The sequence below is a fragment of the Cylas formicarius genome, unplaced genomic scaffold, assembly GCF_029955315.1.
Source record: "Cylas formicarius isolate icCylForm1 unplaced genomic scaffold, icCylForm1.1 PGA_scaffold_10__41_contigs__length_53128322, whole genome shotgun sequence".
In the NCBI taxonomy this organism is placed as follows: domain Eukaryota; kingdom Metazoa; phylum Arthropoda; class Insecta; order Coleoptera; family Brentidae; genus Cylas; species Cylas formicarius.
This window is the reverse complement of record NW_026844214.1, coordinates 10,582,006-10,598,265: the sequence shown is the minus strand read 5'-3', so window position 1 is coordinate 10,598,265 and position 16,260 is coordinate 10,582,006. Positions and strand designations below refer to the sequence as shown.

At 31.8% G+C, this 16,260-nt stretch overlaps 1 protein-coding gene across 4 annotated transcripts in view; it reads left to right on the top strand.

Annotated features, from left to right (window-relative positions):
* Positions 1-16,260, top strand: part of LOC132700301 (nephrin) — a 539,288-nt gene that overhangs the window by 444,593 nt on the left and 78,435 nt on the right. For all 4 annotated transcript variants that reach the window (XM_060667511.1, XM_060667521.1, XM_060667492.1 and 1 more), the window contains 2 exons: positions 13,536-13,646; positions 16,001-16,207. In XM_060667511.1, the coding sequence (XP_060523494.1) occupies positions 13,536-13,646; positions 16,001-16,207 (318 nt within the window). The remainder of the gene's footprint in view (positions 1-13,535; positions 13,647-16,000; positions 16,208-16,260) is intronic.

Here is a 16,260-nt window from a genome sequence, read left to right as displayed (position 1 = left end):
AATATTTTTACTTTTTGAAATATTTCTTTTTAAACATTGGCCTATCACAAATAATATGCTGTTGCCATACAAGTTCAGTTAGGTTAGGTTAGGTTATGACGGCGTTTGAGCAAATTAAATGCTACCATTATGATTTACCATTTCATAGTTGATCGTAATATTGTAATCTAAGAGTAATCTAAGTGTAAGCGATAACGTTTGTGAATATTTTATTAACGAACGATCAATAAAAAGTCCTCCACTTTGAACAATACAAGTAGTATAAAGGGTTTCTAAATACATAATGACAGATTCGCTCTCATTTAAATATCCGGATACCTTCTCTTATCCGACGTTTAGAAAAAAATCTGGGGATGTTAAGTCGGGGCTCCTTGGAGGCTAGGCGTAACTACCATTCTCCCCAATCCATCTTCTGCTGGCAAATTAAATTTCGGCGTTCCCTTTCAGGCACTTTATTTTCAACAAAGGGATTAATAATATTTAAAAGATGTAAGTCGAGTTGGGAATTTAAATTATGATCAAAAAATACTGGACCTATTATTCAGAACCTCCAAATGGCGCAACATACTTTGACAGAAGTTCTACCTGATCTAGTGACTTCCACATGTTTTTTATTCTTGTTGCTCCAGTAATGAGTAACTTTTAGCTGAGGTTGTAAATATGGACTCATCTGTCCAAATAATACTGGCAAATATATTTTCTGAAAAGTGTCTCTCCATAAGATTGTTGCAAAAATCTAACCTGGTCTTGTAATCCCTTTGCTCTAATTTTTGCACTGGACAGAATTTATAGGACTTCAAGTTGTTTATTTGAAGGCACATTCGAATCGTTGTTCTTTCGACATCTAAAGACGCATTTCTGGTTGGATCTTCAGGGGTCTCTGCAAAATGCAACAAAATATTAAGTTGCTCTTCGTTATTCAAAATATGACGTCTATTTTTTTCTTTCCTGTCGAAAATCTTTTTTTCTAGGCGCCTCCTTAATCGAAATTTTGTTACACAGAGTTCGGTTTTTATCGTTCGATATGAAACTTTCTAACATATCAATCTTTTCCTCTGTAATAAACGTGATACGCAAGCAAGCGAATAAATTAAATTTATAAACGGTAAATAAATAACTCAATAATTTTTCAACACGTGTCCAAGGAGGCAGCGTTCTAGCACTTGTTTTGTCTAAACGCCGTCATAGTCAACTTTCATTAATTGAACCTATATAGCAACAGTATATTATTTGTTATAGACAAATGTTTAAAAGGAAATATTTCAAAAAGCAAAAATAGGTAGTTTCCATAAAAAAAAAGTTTTTAGCAGTTTTTTTAATTTCATGTTTAATATTATTTTTCGCGTACTCTGCGTTAATATGTATCGAAATTTCTTATGAAATCTGTTATTCGAGTCCTTTGTCTACAACAAAACTTATATTTTAAGCCTTGCAAACGTCATTTTTCGCATAAAAAATTAAAAATGTCAAAAACGGTTAGATTTAGGTATTATTCAAAAAATATGCCTAGAATTTTGTATAGAATTAAAAATGAAGTAATATGCTAGGTGTTTTATTTAAAATAAGAGAGTTGATATTCTTGAACGAAAAATTAAACACCCTGTATATACGAAATTAAAATAAATTGTTTGTCATTAACTTCTGTATTTAACTTTTGGCTCCATCCCAAGATAAACTGGTAACATTTCGAAAATATAAATAAATAGTTCTTCTTGGTGCTTAGATACAGGTCAACAATTTTTAAACTTTGAAAGTTGAGTTCGATCTGACGTTTTTTAACAATATTAAAAAATTAATAAATGAAAATCTTGGCTGATATAAACATATATTTTTATTAGTAAAAAACCAAAAACCGAATTAAAAACGGTAAAAAAACCCTTGAATGCATTTTATTGCATGGCCGGATTGTCCCTTTTTAATGGTCCGTAATAATCTGCCATCATAGCAACGTTCCATCGACGTTGATATCTCCCTTCCGTTTTTTTCTGGAACCTGTCACCTTGCTTCTCACTCACGGCACCAAGATTTTCGGGGAAGTGGTCCAGATGTAAGTGTAAAAAGTGTAGTTTTATACTCATATTGCATTACAGTTCCATCAAAATTTATCTAACATGTTTTCTACAATGTCTTTGTAATTTGTTGTTTCCTAGAAAACTTTTGATAACATCGGCAAATGAAGCCCAATGCAACCTTTCCAGATTCGATCATCGTATTAACAAAGTGTTCATCTTTTAACAGTTGTTCAATTGCCTCATTTGAGGATCTACAAAAAATTCCTTCCCATAATTTTGCATCTTGGAGAGTGGGAAATTTGGCACATAGGTATTTATGACGTGACCATCTTTATTTAAAGCTTTCACGTACTGCTTCATCAGTCAGTAAGATAATTTTTCGTGAATCAATAAGACTTTCGATTTGATCCGGAAGTTAATTAACCTTTTTGGCCAGTTCTTTTCACCCATTGTTCTTCTCTGTGTTCCACTCACACAAAAAACAGGGTTACTTCGTATATCCTGACTGCTGACCTGGTAGAAGTCCTACAATTTTTAAGTCACACAAATCATCGAACTATAGTCCCTGTAGTTGATTTTCTGAAGCAGTAGTTGCACTTTGTTGAAAAAAGCAGATAAGGTCTGACTCGCACTTCCTGAAATATGAGATGTTAACGTCTTGTACAAGAATTTTTTTTTTCGAAGTCTAGGTTCTCAAATTTCTCAAAGGCCATTAGGCAAATCTATGTCTTTAACTAAGTCATTAAGTTCTAATTGTGAAAATAAATGTGGTTGCCGAAAAGCGCCCATTAACATCACTCAGGGTATTTTCAATAATTTCATAATTCGGATACAAAATTTTAAATTTTAAGTATTATATCCGCGAATATTGTACATACAGAAATAGCAGTCGCCATGTTGATTTGTTGGCTCTCTCCATATCATAGGTATTCCAGAAGGTAGGGATCGCCTATTTCTGTCATTTATTTCACCTTTTTCATTTACCTCACAAACAATATGTGGCGCCCAAGGTTTGTCATGATCACCAATTTTGACTTTAAAATATGCGTAGTATTGTTGTTTAATCAGGTTTGTAATTTTACCTCTAATTTTTTTTATAACAAAAGAACCACACACATAGCATCTGGAATATTTTTATTTTTTTAGAAAAAGAAATTGCTCACTAACCTCACGCCTTTCTGTATGTATGCCAGTATGCAATTTCAATTTTTAGAATGTTAATGTTCCTATTTTTAAAACAATAAATAAAAATTAATTAAAAAATGTTGCGTGATAGAAACCAAAAAACATTGATTTTCAATTAGTTTAGTCCTTATAATTCCAAAAATTTGAAAAATACCAAATCACAAAATCTTTGTTGGCTTGTCCAGTTTACTATACAGAATAAAAAAAGTTTAAGGTTGTTTGATTCTTTATTGCAATGTTATATATATCCCATTTCAATATTCGTCTTAATTTTCCGCCTCACGCTTCTTTTTTTTAATACTTTTTGTGCCTGATGCAAATTGGAGTATTTTGCAAATTGCAGAATTTTGATAGCTACTAATTATCAGATTTTATTTTGCGAATAAAATGAATTAATTAGGAAGAGACTCTCAAAGTGTAGTAAATGTTTTATCAATTTATTTATCGTCGTTGTTTGAAGAAATAAGATTGTAACAAATATGAGAGTATTATAATTAGTATATCAATAAGTGTTGATCGATATAGATATAGATATAGATATAGACTGCGCGGCAAAGCTGCCTCTAATTTTGAATAAAGCCATTGTTTTTCTATCGTGCTCCACCATGTAACTTTCACGGAATTATACACCATCTAGAGAATAGAATAGACATCCTTCATGATTTTTTCTATATTATGGCATGCGAACCTTTTACACTCGTATTACACCTTTTACACACATAGCTCATCAGTTTTTAGCTTCGTCACAAACGTAAACAATTAAATTTGCCTTTGTCGAAAACCACTATTTTTCCTCAACCCGTTTAAGCAAAACAAAAAGATAATTCAAAATAATTGTTTATAATTTGCAGGCACGTCTCTACCCCTCCAGTGCATTTATAGAATAGGCGGTACATTTTAAGACATGACCATTTACTTGCTATGAAAAAGGCCAGTAATTGCTGCGTACTTTACCCTTTTAACAGCATAATCACATTAAATTATAGCGTTCGGTTCAAAGTCAGTGCTAAAGGCAGAAACTTCACGATTTACAGCCAGTTAACAAGTTCTTGTGTGCGCCAGCAAAAAGGGATTAATACCCCAGCATCTACATACTATGTCGAGTTTAAAAGCTTACATTAAGGTTAGATGTCTCCATGTGGAGCGCCCCTTTAAACCTTTAGAAATATCAAAATGTCGTTACCATACGGTGAAATGGATTAGAAAATTAGTTGAAAACCATGCGGTAATGAGGTTAATAATTAGGCGGAAACCTGTGAGCTTTTTAATGGCTAATTAGAACCCGTTATGAGGCGATAATGAAAATAGTTTTTCACGGTTACAGCTAAATCCAAAAATAAGGATAAAAAAAAATTTCTAATGGTTTAAACTCGTCGTTTTAAATCATTGGGCAAAAATGTTCGTCTCTTATCGGCTGTTTAACGACTATCCCCACCCGGGTTTCTCACACTAGCGATTGGTTAGAAATTTTCGTGGTTAGAAAGAGCTCTTAATTCTGAATTCCTGGACTGCAAGGCTATTCGCGATTTTCTTTTATTTAAACATTTTAGTGTAAGCTGCCATTAACTTCCTTATTTTAAATAGCCGCCCGAGAAAATTTAATGGCAATTTCTATTGAAAATTGATATCGAGAGAACTAACTGGAAATCTGAAATCAACACACTAAGAAAATTTTGAACATCCACGGAGTCAAAAATATTAGAAAATCTATGTTTTTTTTATCACGCATAATAGTAATTAAATAATGAATAAGAAGGTGAAAAGAACGAGAATTTCTGAACTAATAAAAAAGATTCAATTTCTTCATATTTTTCGTAGTTTTTAATTTATCGGTTTCTTATAGACAATACTAAATACAATAAACTTCCATGTTTATAATTAATGACAGCACTACGTTCGCTATCCTGACCCAATAAAAATACTAATTTTTAAGTATTTTTATTGGGTTAGCATACCATCAAAATATCTATTCCGACAAAGTCGCACGTCGCGTGTTACAAAAAAGGCATATTTTATCGAGGTTTACTTTTGCCGACTTTTGTTTTATAGCAAATATTTTTTCAATTCCGGCGATATCCATTTTTTCTTGTTTGTTTTCCACAGCTCATGACTAGAAAACGAATCAATGGATTTATTTCAAATTATATTGAAATATTCTGAAGACGGAATGTTTTCACCTCTACAATGGCAATATCTAATTTAGTATAAATTTATTCCGCATTTTTAAAATTTACGCAAAAAACGCTGATTTTTTTTCGAGCTTCTCTATACCCTATATAATTAATATTAAATTTGAAACACAATTCACATTCAACTTTCAGCTCAATCAAAATCAGCATTGCCAAATTATGCCGGAGGAAATCTATTACCTACACAGAGTAAACTTCAAAAAAATCTGTCTTAATTTCCATTTCAGGGTTCTACAAAATATTTCGCATTTTGCGATTTAATTTTCTAATTAAGAAAATTGCAAGAGGACTTCATATTTCTCAAATTTTATTCCGCTTATAAAGAAACCTTTTACATTTGATTCTAAGGCATATTTAGCAACTGGTTAATTACTTTCAAAATACTTTAAAACCGACTGAAATTTAATTAATCTATTTAAAATAATTTTTCACTTAAAAAAGAATAAGATATAGGTGCAAATGAAAAGAATTTCCATTTCTATATGTGTTCCATCAACCGCCTCAAAGGTTTGGTTTTTTGTTAATTTTAGAAGGAATTCTTCCAGAGTCCCAACTGCTTCAAAATTTTGGAAATAATTTTTACTTGATAAACATTCGTATAACGCCATTAAAACTAAGCACCAGGCTGCATTCGTGTGGAAACAACAACGCTGCGCATTTAAAACCATTTTTACATCGAACGCTATATTATAAGGTAAAGAGAGAAAGGTAAATCTGATTTTAACCAATATTAAACTAGTATTAAATGTTAACTATTAGCACCTGTTATATTTGTGCAGTCGTTTAATATAATAATAGTAATAATAATAATAATAATAAAAATGATAATAATAATAACGATAATAATAATAATAATATGCTTAATCTGTGCACAACGATAAATTTAAATTAAAAATAATACATAACATTTTTTATATCTACAAAATAAACAAATAAAAATTCTCCCTAGAACTCTAGAAAACTAGTGGGGGCCGCACATTGCAGAGAGTGACGTTAACAAATGTTTAAAAGAATTGCTACATAATTTATATAAAATACGAAGTCTAACCTACATAATACAAAAATACAAATTCAAAAAAGCAAAAGTCATAGGAGTATAGGAAAACTTGGTCGTCCGCAAAACCAAGAATGGTCCCTGGCGTGTTTACATCGTACACATTATTTATGCAAAGAATGAATATTGACCCTAAAACTGAACCATAGGGGACACCATACTAAATGTATTGTTAATTTTTGTTTTCTGCATTCTTGCAAGACATCCGATATCAATTTATGATCAACTGTGTCAAAGGCCTTGGAAAAATCGAGACACACTGCAAGAACTTTTTTATTGATCTTAAGTCTTTTGTCTCGATGACAATTTGATGATGTGAATCAATAATACCGTGTACTAATTGTAATCGATATTATCATGGCAAATGTGTGAATGTCGACCTAAGAGGTTTTCATATGAAAAAATCAAGTTGGAAATGTGCATCGTGCTGTGATTCAGTTTTGGAGATTAGGAGTGAAACTGTCAACAAACCTGATCGGGCAAGGAAGGGAAGTAGAACCCATGAAGGTATTATTAATCAAAATCATATTGATGTCATAAACAATACTTTTGATTTACTACTCAAAAACACATCGGAATTAAATGGGAAAATCGACTATGTAATTCAGGAAAATTTAAGCTTGAAGCAAGATCTACAAAAACTAAGGAGTAGTGATAAGTCAACGGAAATTAATGAAATGCAACCGAAATCGTATGCAAATGTTACCAAGATCAAGGGTACTGATAAAATATTGGTTGTAAAGCAAAAGGGACCTCAAAAAGACACAATGAATCAATGGGGAGTTCTACCAAGAATGGTGGACTAATACTGGAGTGTGGCGATGAAAAAGAGATTTTGAATATTCAGGCAGAAATACAGAACAAGCTTGGTGCAGAATATGAAGTAGAAAGATCTAAATTACTTGAACATAGAATCAAAGTGCTGGGAGTTGATGAGAGTGAGTACAATGCTGAAGATAATATAATTATTGAGAAAATTGTTAAACAAAATGAGGTAAAGCCATACGATAAGGATTTTAAATTGAAAATTTTGAGAAAAACTACAGTATTCAGTAGAAAATTTAAATATTGATCATACTGCATGGGATATAAATAGTTGTGAAACATATAAGAGAATAGAACAAATGCAACGTAATAAATATATAAAATAACAATTACACAATAATATCGAGTTAATATCAACAGAATTTAATTTAATTATCAGGGTTTCTTAAATAATAAGGATAGTATTAATATATTCATTAATGATTGGAGGCCGAAAATATTATTATAGTCCGAAACACGTGTCCGCCCAGATAGAACGTACCGAAATAAACATCTATGGTTATCAGCTAGAGCAGTGTACCACGACAAATAGGAGAACTGGTGGGGTAATGGCTCTTCTACGAAACGATATCAAACCCCTTAATATGTCATCCACCATGATACATAATGAATAACCTTAATATTAAAAAAAGACTCCATTGCTAAGCGCTGCAGCTACGAGAAATTGCGTGGCGTTACGTAGTCATTTCTACCTGCATTCATCACATTTCTTGGCAAAATGTGCAAATTAAAACTCGCGATCAATAAATTCAACGCGCCGCGTGTTCGCTATATAGGAAATGTCTGCGTTTCCGATGCAGATGAAAGAGTTTTATTACCGAAAGTTTCATTAATTCACGTTTGCATTTAAATATTCCAGTTCTTTTCTGTCGAATGGAAATTTTTAAAATTCGAGTCGTGGCCGTAAAATGGCACGGATCCCGATGGCCGGTTTTGTATAAAAATGGCGCCAATGATGATAACGGTAATTTTCAGTCCATAAAAGTCGGGATAGGATTTCCGAAACAGTCAGCGATACACCTTTTCTTAATACCCTTTAATATCTTCAATATAAACTATACATAATCTTATACCCATTTACCCTAAAATATATGGTTATAGAATTTTATAATTCGTATTCAAATTTCTCGAATTTTGCTGCTCTATCTTTTTCCAGTCTTTTTTTTATCTTATGGTCCATTCTTCTTTTCTGTTGGCATTAATTCTTTTTTAGTGAAGCCAGAAACCTTCGCAGGCACTTCATCTCCACTCCTATGTTAATTTTATTCTTACTTTTGGTTTTTTGGTTCAAATATTAAAATTTGATTTTCCCATTAAAACAAATTTTCAATGTATGGAATAGTCTGTAGAGCTAGAGTTCTGTTTTTTATTCCCCCTGTCATTCAGATTTAACTCCTTGAAATTTAAAAACACTAACTTGTTCTATTTGGTTATCTATCCAAATGTTTATATCCCTATACTCTCTTTTAAATTTTCGTTCGTGCTTTTGTGGTTTGGTTTAATTTATTGAAAAGGAAACTACACCATAATTAAAAATGCATTCGTCAATCATAATCGGTTTTAGATTTTGTTTTGTTTTTGGTTTTAAACTTATTGTTTAACAGTATCCTTCTTTTGGTTTGTTAAGTTTTTTGTTCATTTTCCCTTTTGTATTTTAGTTTATTTTCTAAATCATTCAGTCCATCTTCTTCGTTCTGGAAAATACGCAACTTCTAGTAAGTTAAAATTCCATCTTTTCCGTGGACGGCCTATTGATATTCGTGCACACGGAGATTTTATCTCTGGCTACTCTTACTACTCGATTCTCCCTCGTCCTGATGTGGTTGCCTCAATTTCGTTTTCTTTGTTTTGTTGTTGGGCGTGTCTCTGAGGCATAATGATCTTTTAACCGTTTTGTAAATTGCGATTTTCATGTTTTTTCTGACATATTTGTTCCTCTATCCTTGTTTCATATTTGTTCTTCGACACCGTCCTTCATGGCTATCTATTTTAACACAAAGTTATCCAACAAATTATCAATGAAAATACAAGTAAATTTTAATTAAATTGTACAAAAAGATATATTTTTTTATTGCATAGATATATTTCTACCTTTCGGCCTGTACCTCCCACTTGGTACTAGTGTATGTTGGTCTTTTTTTAATAGTATTTACCTAGATATAACATAAAGCGAAAGGTAAAGATACAGGGTTGCATTTACAAATATTTGTTTCATCGCTGCACTGCGATAAAATTCTTGACATACTTGTTATTGCTTTTTATTATATTTGTTTTATTTAATTCATTACTATTTTGTAATAAAAGTCGAAATTACAAAAAATCCGAATTGCTAAATCTAATCTCTTATAAGGGAAATAATCAAATAAAGTATTTACCAGTTGCATCACCCAAACCACCAAAACCGCACTTCATGACTGTAAATGTATAAATGAAATATATAAATATATAAATATTACTGCTTTATTTTGCACAGAATGTAGGTTGCTGCTTGCATCACAGCTGTTCACCATAAGAACTCCCTAAGAATATTCTCCAAATTTCTAATTAAGGTATAGACTTCTTCAATACCATTGATTTTCTCCTACCTCTCATTGTTCTATGCACGCAAGCACAGGTCAAACTTAAGTACTGTAAATAATATAACTCATAATAAAATTGCAGGTATGCTATTTGGAATATCTGAGTAGGAGGCATAGTCTCCCAGGCGATATCTCATTAAAAGTAGGTCAATTTTAATTCACAACGTCCCTACAAGGGTAATAAATATGCCATCGCGCCAAAGCGGAAAAAGTTTTCTAATAAAATATGTATTACTAGCAAGCTCGGAGACGTGTGCCAATTTAAAAATTTTCGACAAAAATCAGTTTTTGCCTCGATAATGCATATTTGATGAAATTTTGGTAGATTGAGGTTTTTAAAATCGCCTGGGGAATTGGAGCAGATGCACTTTTAATAATATTGCAACAGGGACTTTGCTCTTATTGGTTGTCCGGGGAAAGTTTTTGATTCACACTCGTTACATTTATTGTATAATATACTGTTCTTATTAAATCGCAAGATTTTTTTAAAAAAGTAAATTAATTATCTTCGTGATTAGTAGAAGCATATAAAAAAATCGACAAATCGCTCTTAAATATTTTACTATGTAAATATTAAATTAGAGAAATACGAATTAATACACAAATACATGTTTGAAATATTAACTGGAGTTATACCGTACAGAACTCATAAATTGTTATACTTAAGAACCAGTGTGGTTTCTCCAGTCCATGATATTCTCAGATTGCGAGATTGTTTCGTAAACTCTAGAACACGTTCGATTTGTAGTAATATTGTAAATTCATTTGAATCTTTAAAAAATAGACGGTTCTTGTGTGATTCACATGAAAATAGCAAAAAAATAAATAAAAATATTGTTCTGCTGTTAGTGAAACTTTACTTGAAAACTTTTCCTCTTATTGAAAGGCATTGTCGTACCTTTATTTCGAAATTTCTAAATTTTGTAATTTATTGTTAGTTATCAAATATAAAATAAGATGCAATATTCAAAAACAGGTACAAAAAATGTAGTAAAAAATAATTGTTTTTTTTTTCAGTCCGTTTGCAAATAACTTCTTTTTAACTTCACATCAAAAAATAAACAGTTTTGATAACTATTAGTTTAGATGAGATGGTGGGATGACTTTAAGAAGACTCGGTGGATGCTCTTATAACTGCTCTTAAGACTTAATTTCCTTAGAGACCGTCTCAGCGCAACCAGTGCAATAACATATTAATGGACGGTAGTTACTGATGGGCCACAGTCCTATCGTCTTCGGTTGGTTAGTTTTGGTTAGCTAACCAATAGAAATACACAGCTATCTGGTTCGGTGTCAAGAACGAACTCACCGGATCAGGAGTGGAATAGGGTTGTTTTTAATGATGAATCAGGTATTTGGTCGTTTGTTGCAACTTGACCAATTGCTCTAACTTCAGCAAGGGTTCCTGCTAAACAACATACTGGCAGTGGCAAGTGGGATTACATTTTCCTTAAGGACTCAGTTGCCACATCTCGTATTTAATGTACAACGTCTACGTCATAAGATACAACTGACTATTGAAGTTTTAAGAACCTCTCTCCATAAATCTGTTTAGAACTGTTATCAGTTAATATTAGATATATTTACTTTACTGTATGTGGTAAATTCTAATTTTTTAAATAAATCGTCTAAATGCAGCCTACATTTTGGCTTTTTTGTCTTGTTATTTAACGGACCCGTTTGTTAGAATCTGAGATGGTGCAGGATCAAAATAATTTTTAATTCCTCTTTGATTTTAGTTGCTATACTGTGAACGGTGGTAACACTTCACAGTATATTATGCAGCAATTGTGGTAAACGGCATTTTAGTGAAGATTATATTTGGCACGAGCGGAGTATTTAATAAAGGCGTGGCTTAAAAAGCTTACCAAACGTGTTGCATAATATACTTTTTTTAAGACCGTTAGTTTTGGTTAGTTTAGTTAGGGTTAGTTAGTTGGGTTAGTTAGTACATTTTTGAAGTAAAATCATTGAAAACATCCGGTTCCTCACAAGACAAAAACCTCACGTGGTAAAGTGACACTTCCCGCACAATAGATCGGCGAATAATTGAGCATTTTTCAGAAGGGAGTAGAAATTAGTATATAGAATATAGTATGTAAAAAGTATACCGAACATGTTGCATACTATACTTTTTCTATGACCGTTAGTTCTTGGACATATTTTTGCATAACAACATGAACACATTCACCGACGTGACTGTCAGAATCGACAAACGTCAAAATTGAAAGCGTGGGAAATATCTGCGAAAACATCGGACTGCTCCCAAATCCGTGCTTTAAAATCCCGGAAATGTCCGAAGTGGCTCGGATTCGTGGGAAATGAAACTGACGTGGTAAAGTGACGCTTCTCGCATGCTAGATCGGTGTGTAATTAGGTATTTTGCAGACGGGAGTAGAAAAAATAATTTACCCAACTATAATACCAAATACAGATTAAAAATTAGCACACCTTGGCACAACTAATCCTAAAACTATTTCAAAAAACGCCATATTATATATAATTCAATTTTTAGTACTATCCGGTATTATATAAAATTATCTGGGATTTATTTTATCAGACTTGAGCACACCCTTAATTTTCGCGTATTAGAAGAGCCACTTAAAGTTAACGATTAGGGCTGATCCTTCAACGAAGTCATTATATAGATGACAAATTGCGAGGGGTGTTCGCCTTGTCTCATAAGTGAAAAACTTAATCGATGTCAGCAGCCCAGATATTTGGCAGTTCATGAGGAAGTGGTTTACTTTTGGCGCCACGCGTGCCTCTGAAGATATCCAATTTATTGCTTGCGATTAAGCTATTAATTGATTAAAGGATCTTTTTTTTTAAACACGGAAATTTGTCAATTAAAGTGTTTCTTGATGACCGTCAAATTTTTGACAGCTGGTATTAATAATGTGTTTAAGATATTTTTGAAATAGCATTTGTATGGAAAGAAAATAAACTCAGATAATCACTATGTAGCGCAAATTAAAAACAAAAGCACAAAACACAAATTTCTGAAAATATAGCCTCAAATAGTAACAGGAACTTTCATTGGTATATAAAGATAGAGCATAATCCAGGTAAAGCAAAAAAAGAATCAATTAACTTTTTTTAAAGAATTAACGAATAAAAAATTATTACGCAAATGTGTAAAACCAATTGCTCCTACAAAATTGTAAATACAAAAGTTGTAGCGATTGTCCTCAATATTGGCTCTTATTAAATAAATAAATGACAAATACAAAAAAAATGGAAAGGTAATTTTGAATGTCAAATAAGAGAGACTTTAAAATGGGCTACTATAGTGAATTTCATAGCAACAAAAATATATTACAAAATCATAATTTATGACTTTATTTAAAAATTGGAAAAAGCAGTGAAGTTGAAGTAAAGATCTAAATATAAAAAATCAAAGCATCTGATCCGCACAAGACATTTTCCAATTGAATAAAACTGTAACTTCATAAGAAAAATATAAAAAGCTATGGAACATATCAGTAAAAAACATTTTCTTTTAAAGAATAAAAATGATTAAACAACAGTAAGACGATATTACAATATTATAGTGATATAATATAATTATTGTGCATCGTGTAAAAAATCCACTAATTTTACTTCTTTCCTGGAATTCCAATTAAATATATTATTAGGTTAAGCGAAATTAATAAATGTTATTGAGTCCTAATTTTGTAAATTCTTTCAGTTCCTCCGGGAAAACCAACCATTATTGACGATAAAGGAAAAGAAGTTCAAGAATATGCAGGGCCGTACGAAGAGGATGGGGATATGAAGCTGACCTGCATTGTTACTGGGGGTAAGTCAGCGTAATTTAATTTTCTCATGATGCAAATTAATTTTGCAACAATTGGCAGAGCTTTAGACACTTAAGTAATCAAAACTTCCCACTTGTACTATAGAAACAATTCACTCTTAAGTATTCTACGAAAAAGAAATTCAGGTTTAGATACACAAATAAATCAGTTTCAAATATTTATTTTTATTTATTAGCTTTGACAATTACCTGCAACTACTACAAAGTTTCTCGAGAAAAAAATTCTTCTCTGATATTTACGCGAATGTGGTGGAATGGCGCAGATACGCAAAATTAAGCTGCAAACTTGTTGGCAACTTGTAAAAGCTTAAAGTTATTCATATAAATTCGTTAGGGTTTCCAAACATTTTCAGTCTCTAACTCATTAAAAATTGATATCTCTGTAATGACGTAGGTTCAAAGTTGGAATAAAGTTAATAAAAGCTCGCCAGAGTAATGTTTGAAGATGTTAATTATATGACTGAGGTAGCGGCAAAGTATAAAATATTTCCTATTGCATTTTTAATGTATTGGGTGCGCTTTACACGTTTTAAAGTTCGCTTAAGCCTTTGGGCTTATGGAGTTGGTTGTATGGTACCATTGATCGACAATTATTTATTATATTACAAGAAATTGAAATAATTTATAAAATAAAATAAAACTTATCGTATCCATTAAACACGTTTAAGGAAAAGGACTTAGAATAAATACCTTCAATGTTGGCCACTTATGTAAATGAATATGCTACCTATGTACAAACCTTGTTGGCCATGCCGTGTTGCCAGATGTACTCGTAACGTATATCAACTTTCTTTTTTTAAAAGGAACATCCTATATTTTATTACATTTTTATAATCTACGAAACATTTTAGAAGTTTTTTATGTGACATGTACCACACCTATCTTGAACATTTTCGGAGATAAAGAGTACTTTTTAAGAAATTTGGCAACAGACAGCCAGGTATAAAATAATATTTTTTTTTCGCAACCCATATAGATAAACACTTGAATTTTTGGTTGCGGTTATGAAAATTAACTTATCGCGTACAGGGCGTTCATAACATAAGGCCCAATTGGCAAGATGTAAAAATCCAAGTTACGTGGGTATTTTAAAGGGATCACCCCATATGTTGTATTGGCACGTAAGTAGGCAATTGATTTGCCGTCTAAAGGTACTAAACTATCATCTAGATAGTCGGCTCTAGCATGCCATGGTGATGTTTCCTATAAAAAAAATAAGTGATAGGTCTAGGTGCATTCAGATTTCTAATTTTATCGCATTTTCATAGTTAAAAGATGATGAAGATAAAGATGATTTAGACATATCTTCGTCCATTCAACGGATATTGAACAAACATAATATACATAATTACAAAAAAAATACAATGTGAGTACTTCAATTCGCTTTAATTGCAATATTTTGGTTTTTTGCTTATAAGTCGAAATCATTGAAAATAGCCATTTAAAATTCGCACGTCGCATGGATTTTTATATTTTGCCAATTTTCATTTATATTTTCATATTATAATAAAGCGATTTATTAGGGAACCCCAACCAAAAATTCAAGTGTTTAACAGTACGGGTTGCGAAAAAGTTATTATAACTAGTGGATACAATTTTGTAATATAGCAGATAAACCGATTTAGCCTACGATTCATAGATAGGCTGGTTTGGTCTGAAATCGGAATTGCCATGTAACCGGCACAGGTGAATCCCTAAATTTCCATTAGTTCTAGTTTTACTTTTCTTTCACTTCTCCCTTCCTTGCTTACATAGGTGCACTATCAATCTTGTATATTCCTTAAAACGTCTAATTAAAGTATGTAAAAACGTTTCATGCATTGTCTGAAATCATTCTATGGAATACCTTGGTTTTACATAAAATGCGTCAATTGTATGCATATATGTTATTTAAAGATGTTATGTGTTTTCTGTTATTTATTCTTTATTACACTTGCGTTTTTCTTGTTCTTTTTTTAAAGAAAATGTATATCTTAGTTGCTGCGTTACTTCCATTCCAATTATTTGGAATTGTAAAATGATTCAACTACTATAAAGGGAGATTGTATAATAATGAAAACAAAAAAGGGGAAAGAATGAAAAAAAAAACAGGAAATAATAAATTATAACAAAAAAAATACATGGAACAATAGAATTACGCTTACGCCTTATCGACAATTTAGTGAAAAATTTTTATGATCTCATTTAACATTCTGCCAGTTACAATTCTGGATGTTTGTATCAGATTCTGCTGTGCTTTGAATAGGTGCTTTAACTGCATTTTAAAACAGGATTACACTTAGCCACTATCTTTAAAACTCTTAGATATTGTTTAGCGATTTGCTCTTTCGTTTTAGGAAAACCTAAACCTTCTATAAAATGGTGGAGAGAAGGCAAATTAATTGAGTCAACTGAAACACACAGCGGTTTCGAGAACGTGCGCTCCAATCAATTAATAATTCGTGGGTTGAGAAGGTCCGAACAACATGCGAGCTTTACTTGTCAGGCATCGAATAACAATATCAGCCAGCCCGTTTCCGCTACAGTTTCAATAGAGATCCACTGTGAGTAAGATATTGATTTGCATTCGAACATTGCGCTGTATTAAAAATTTGTG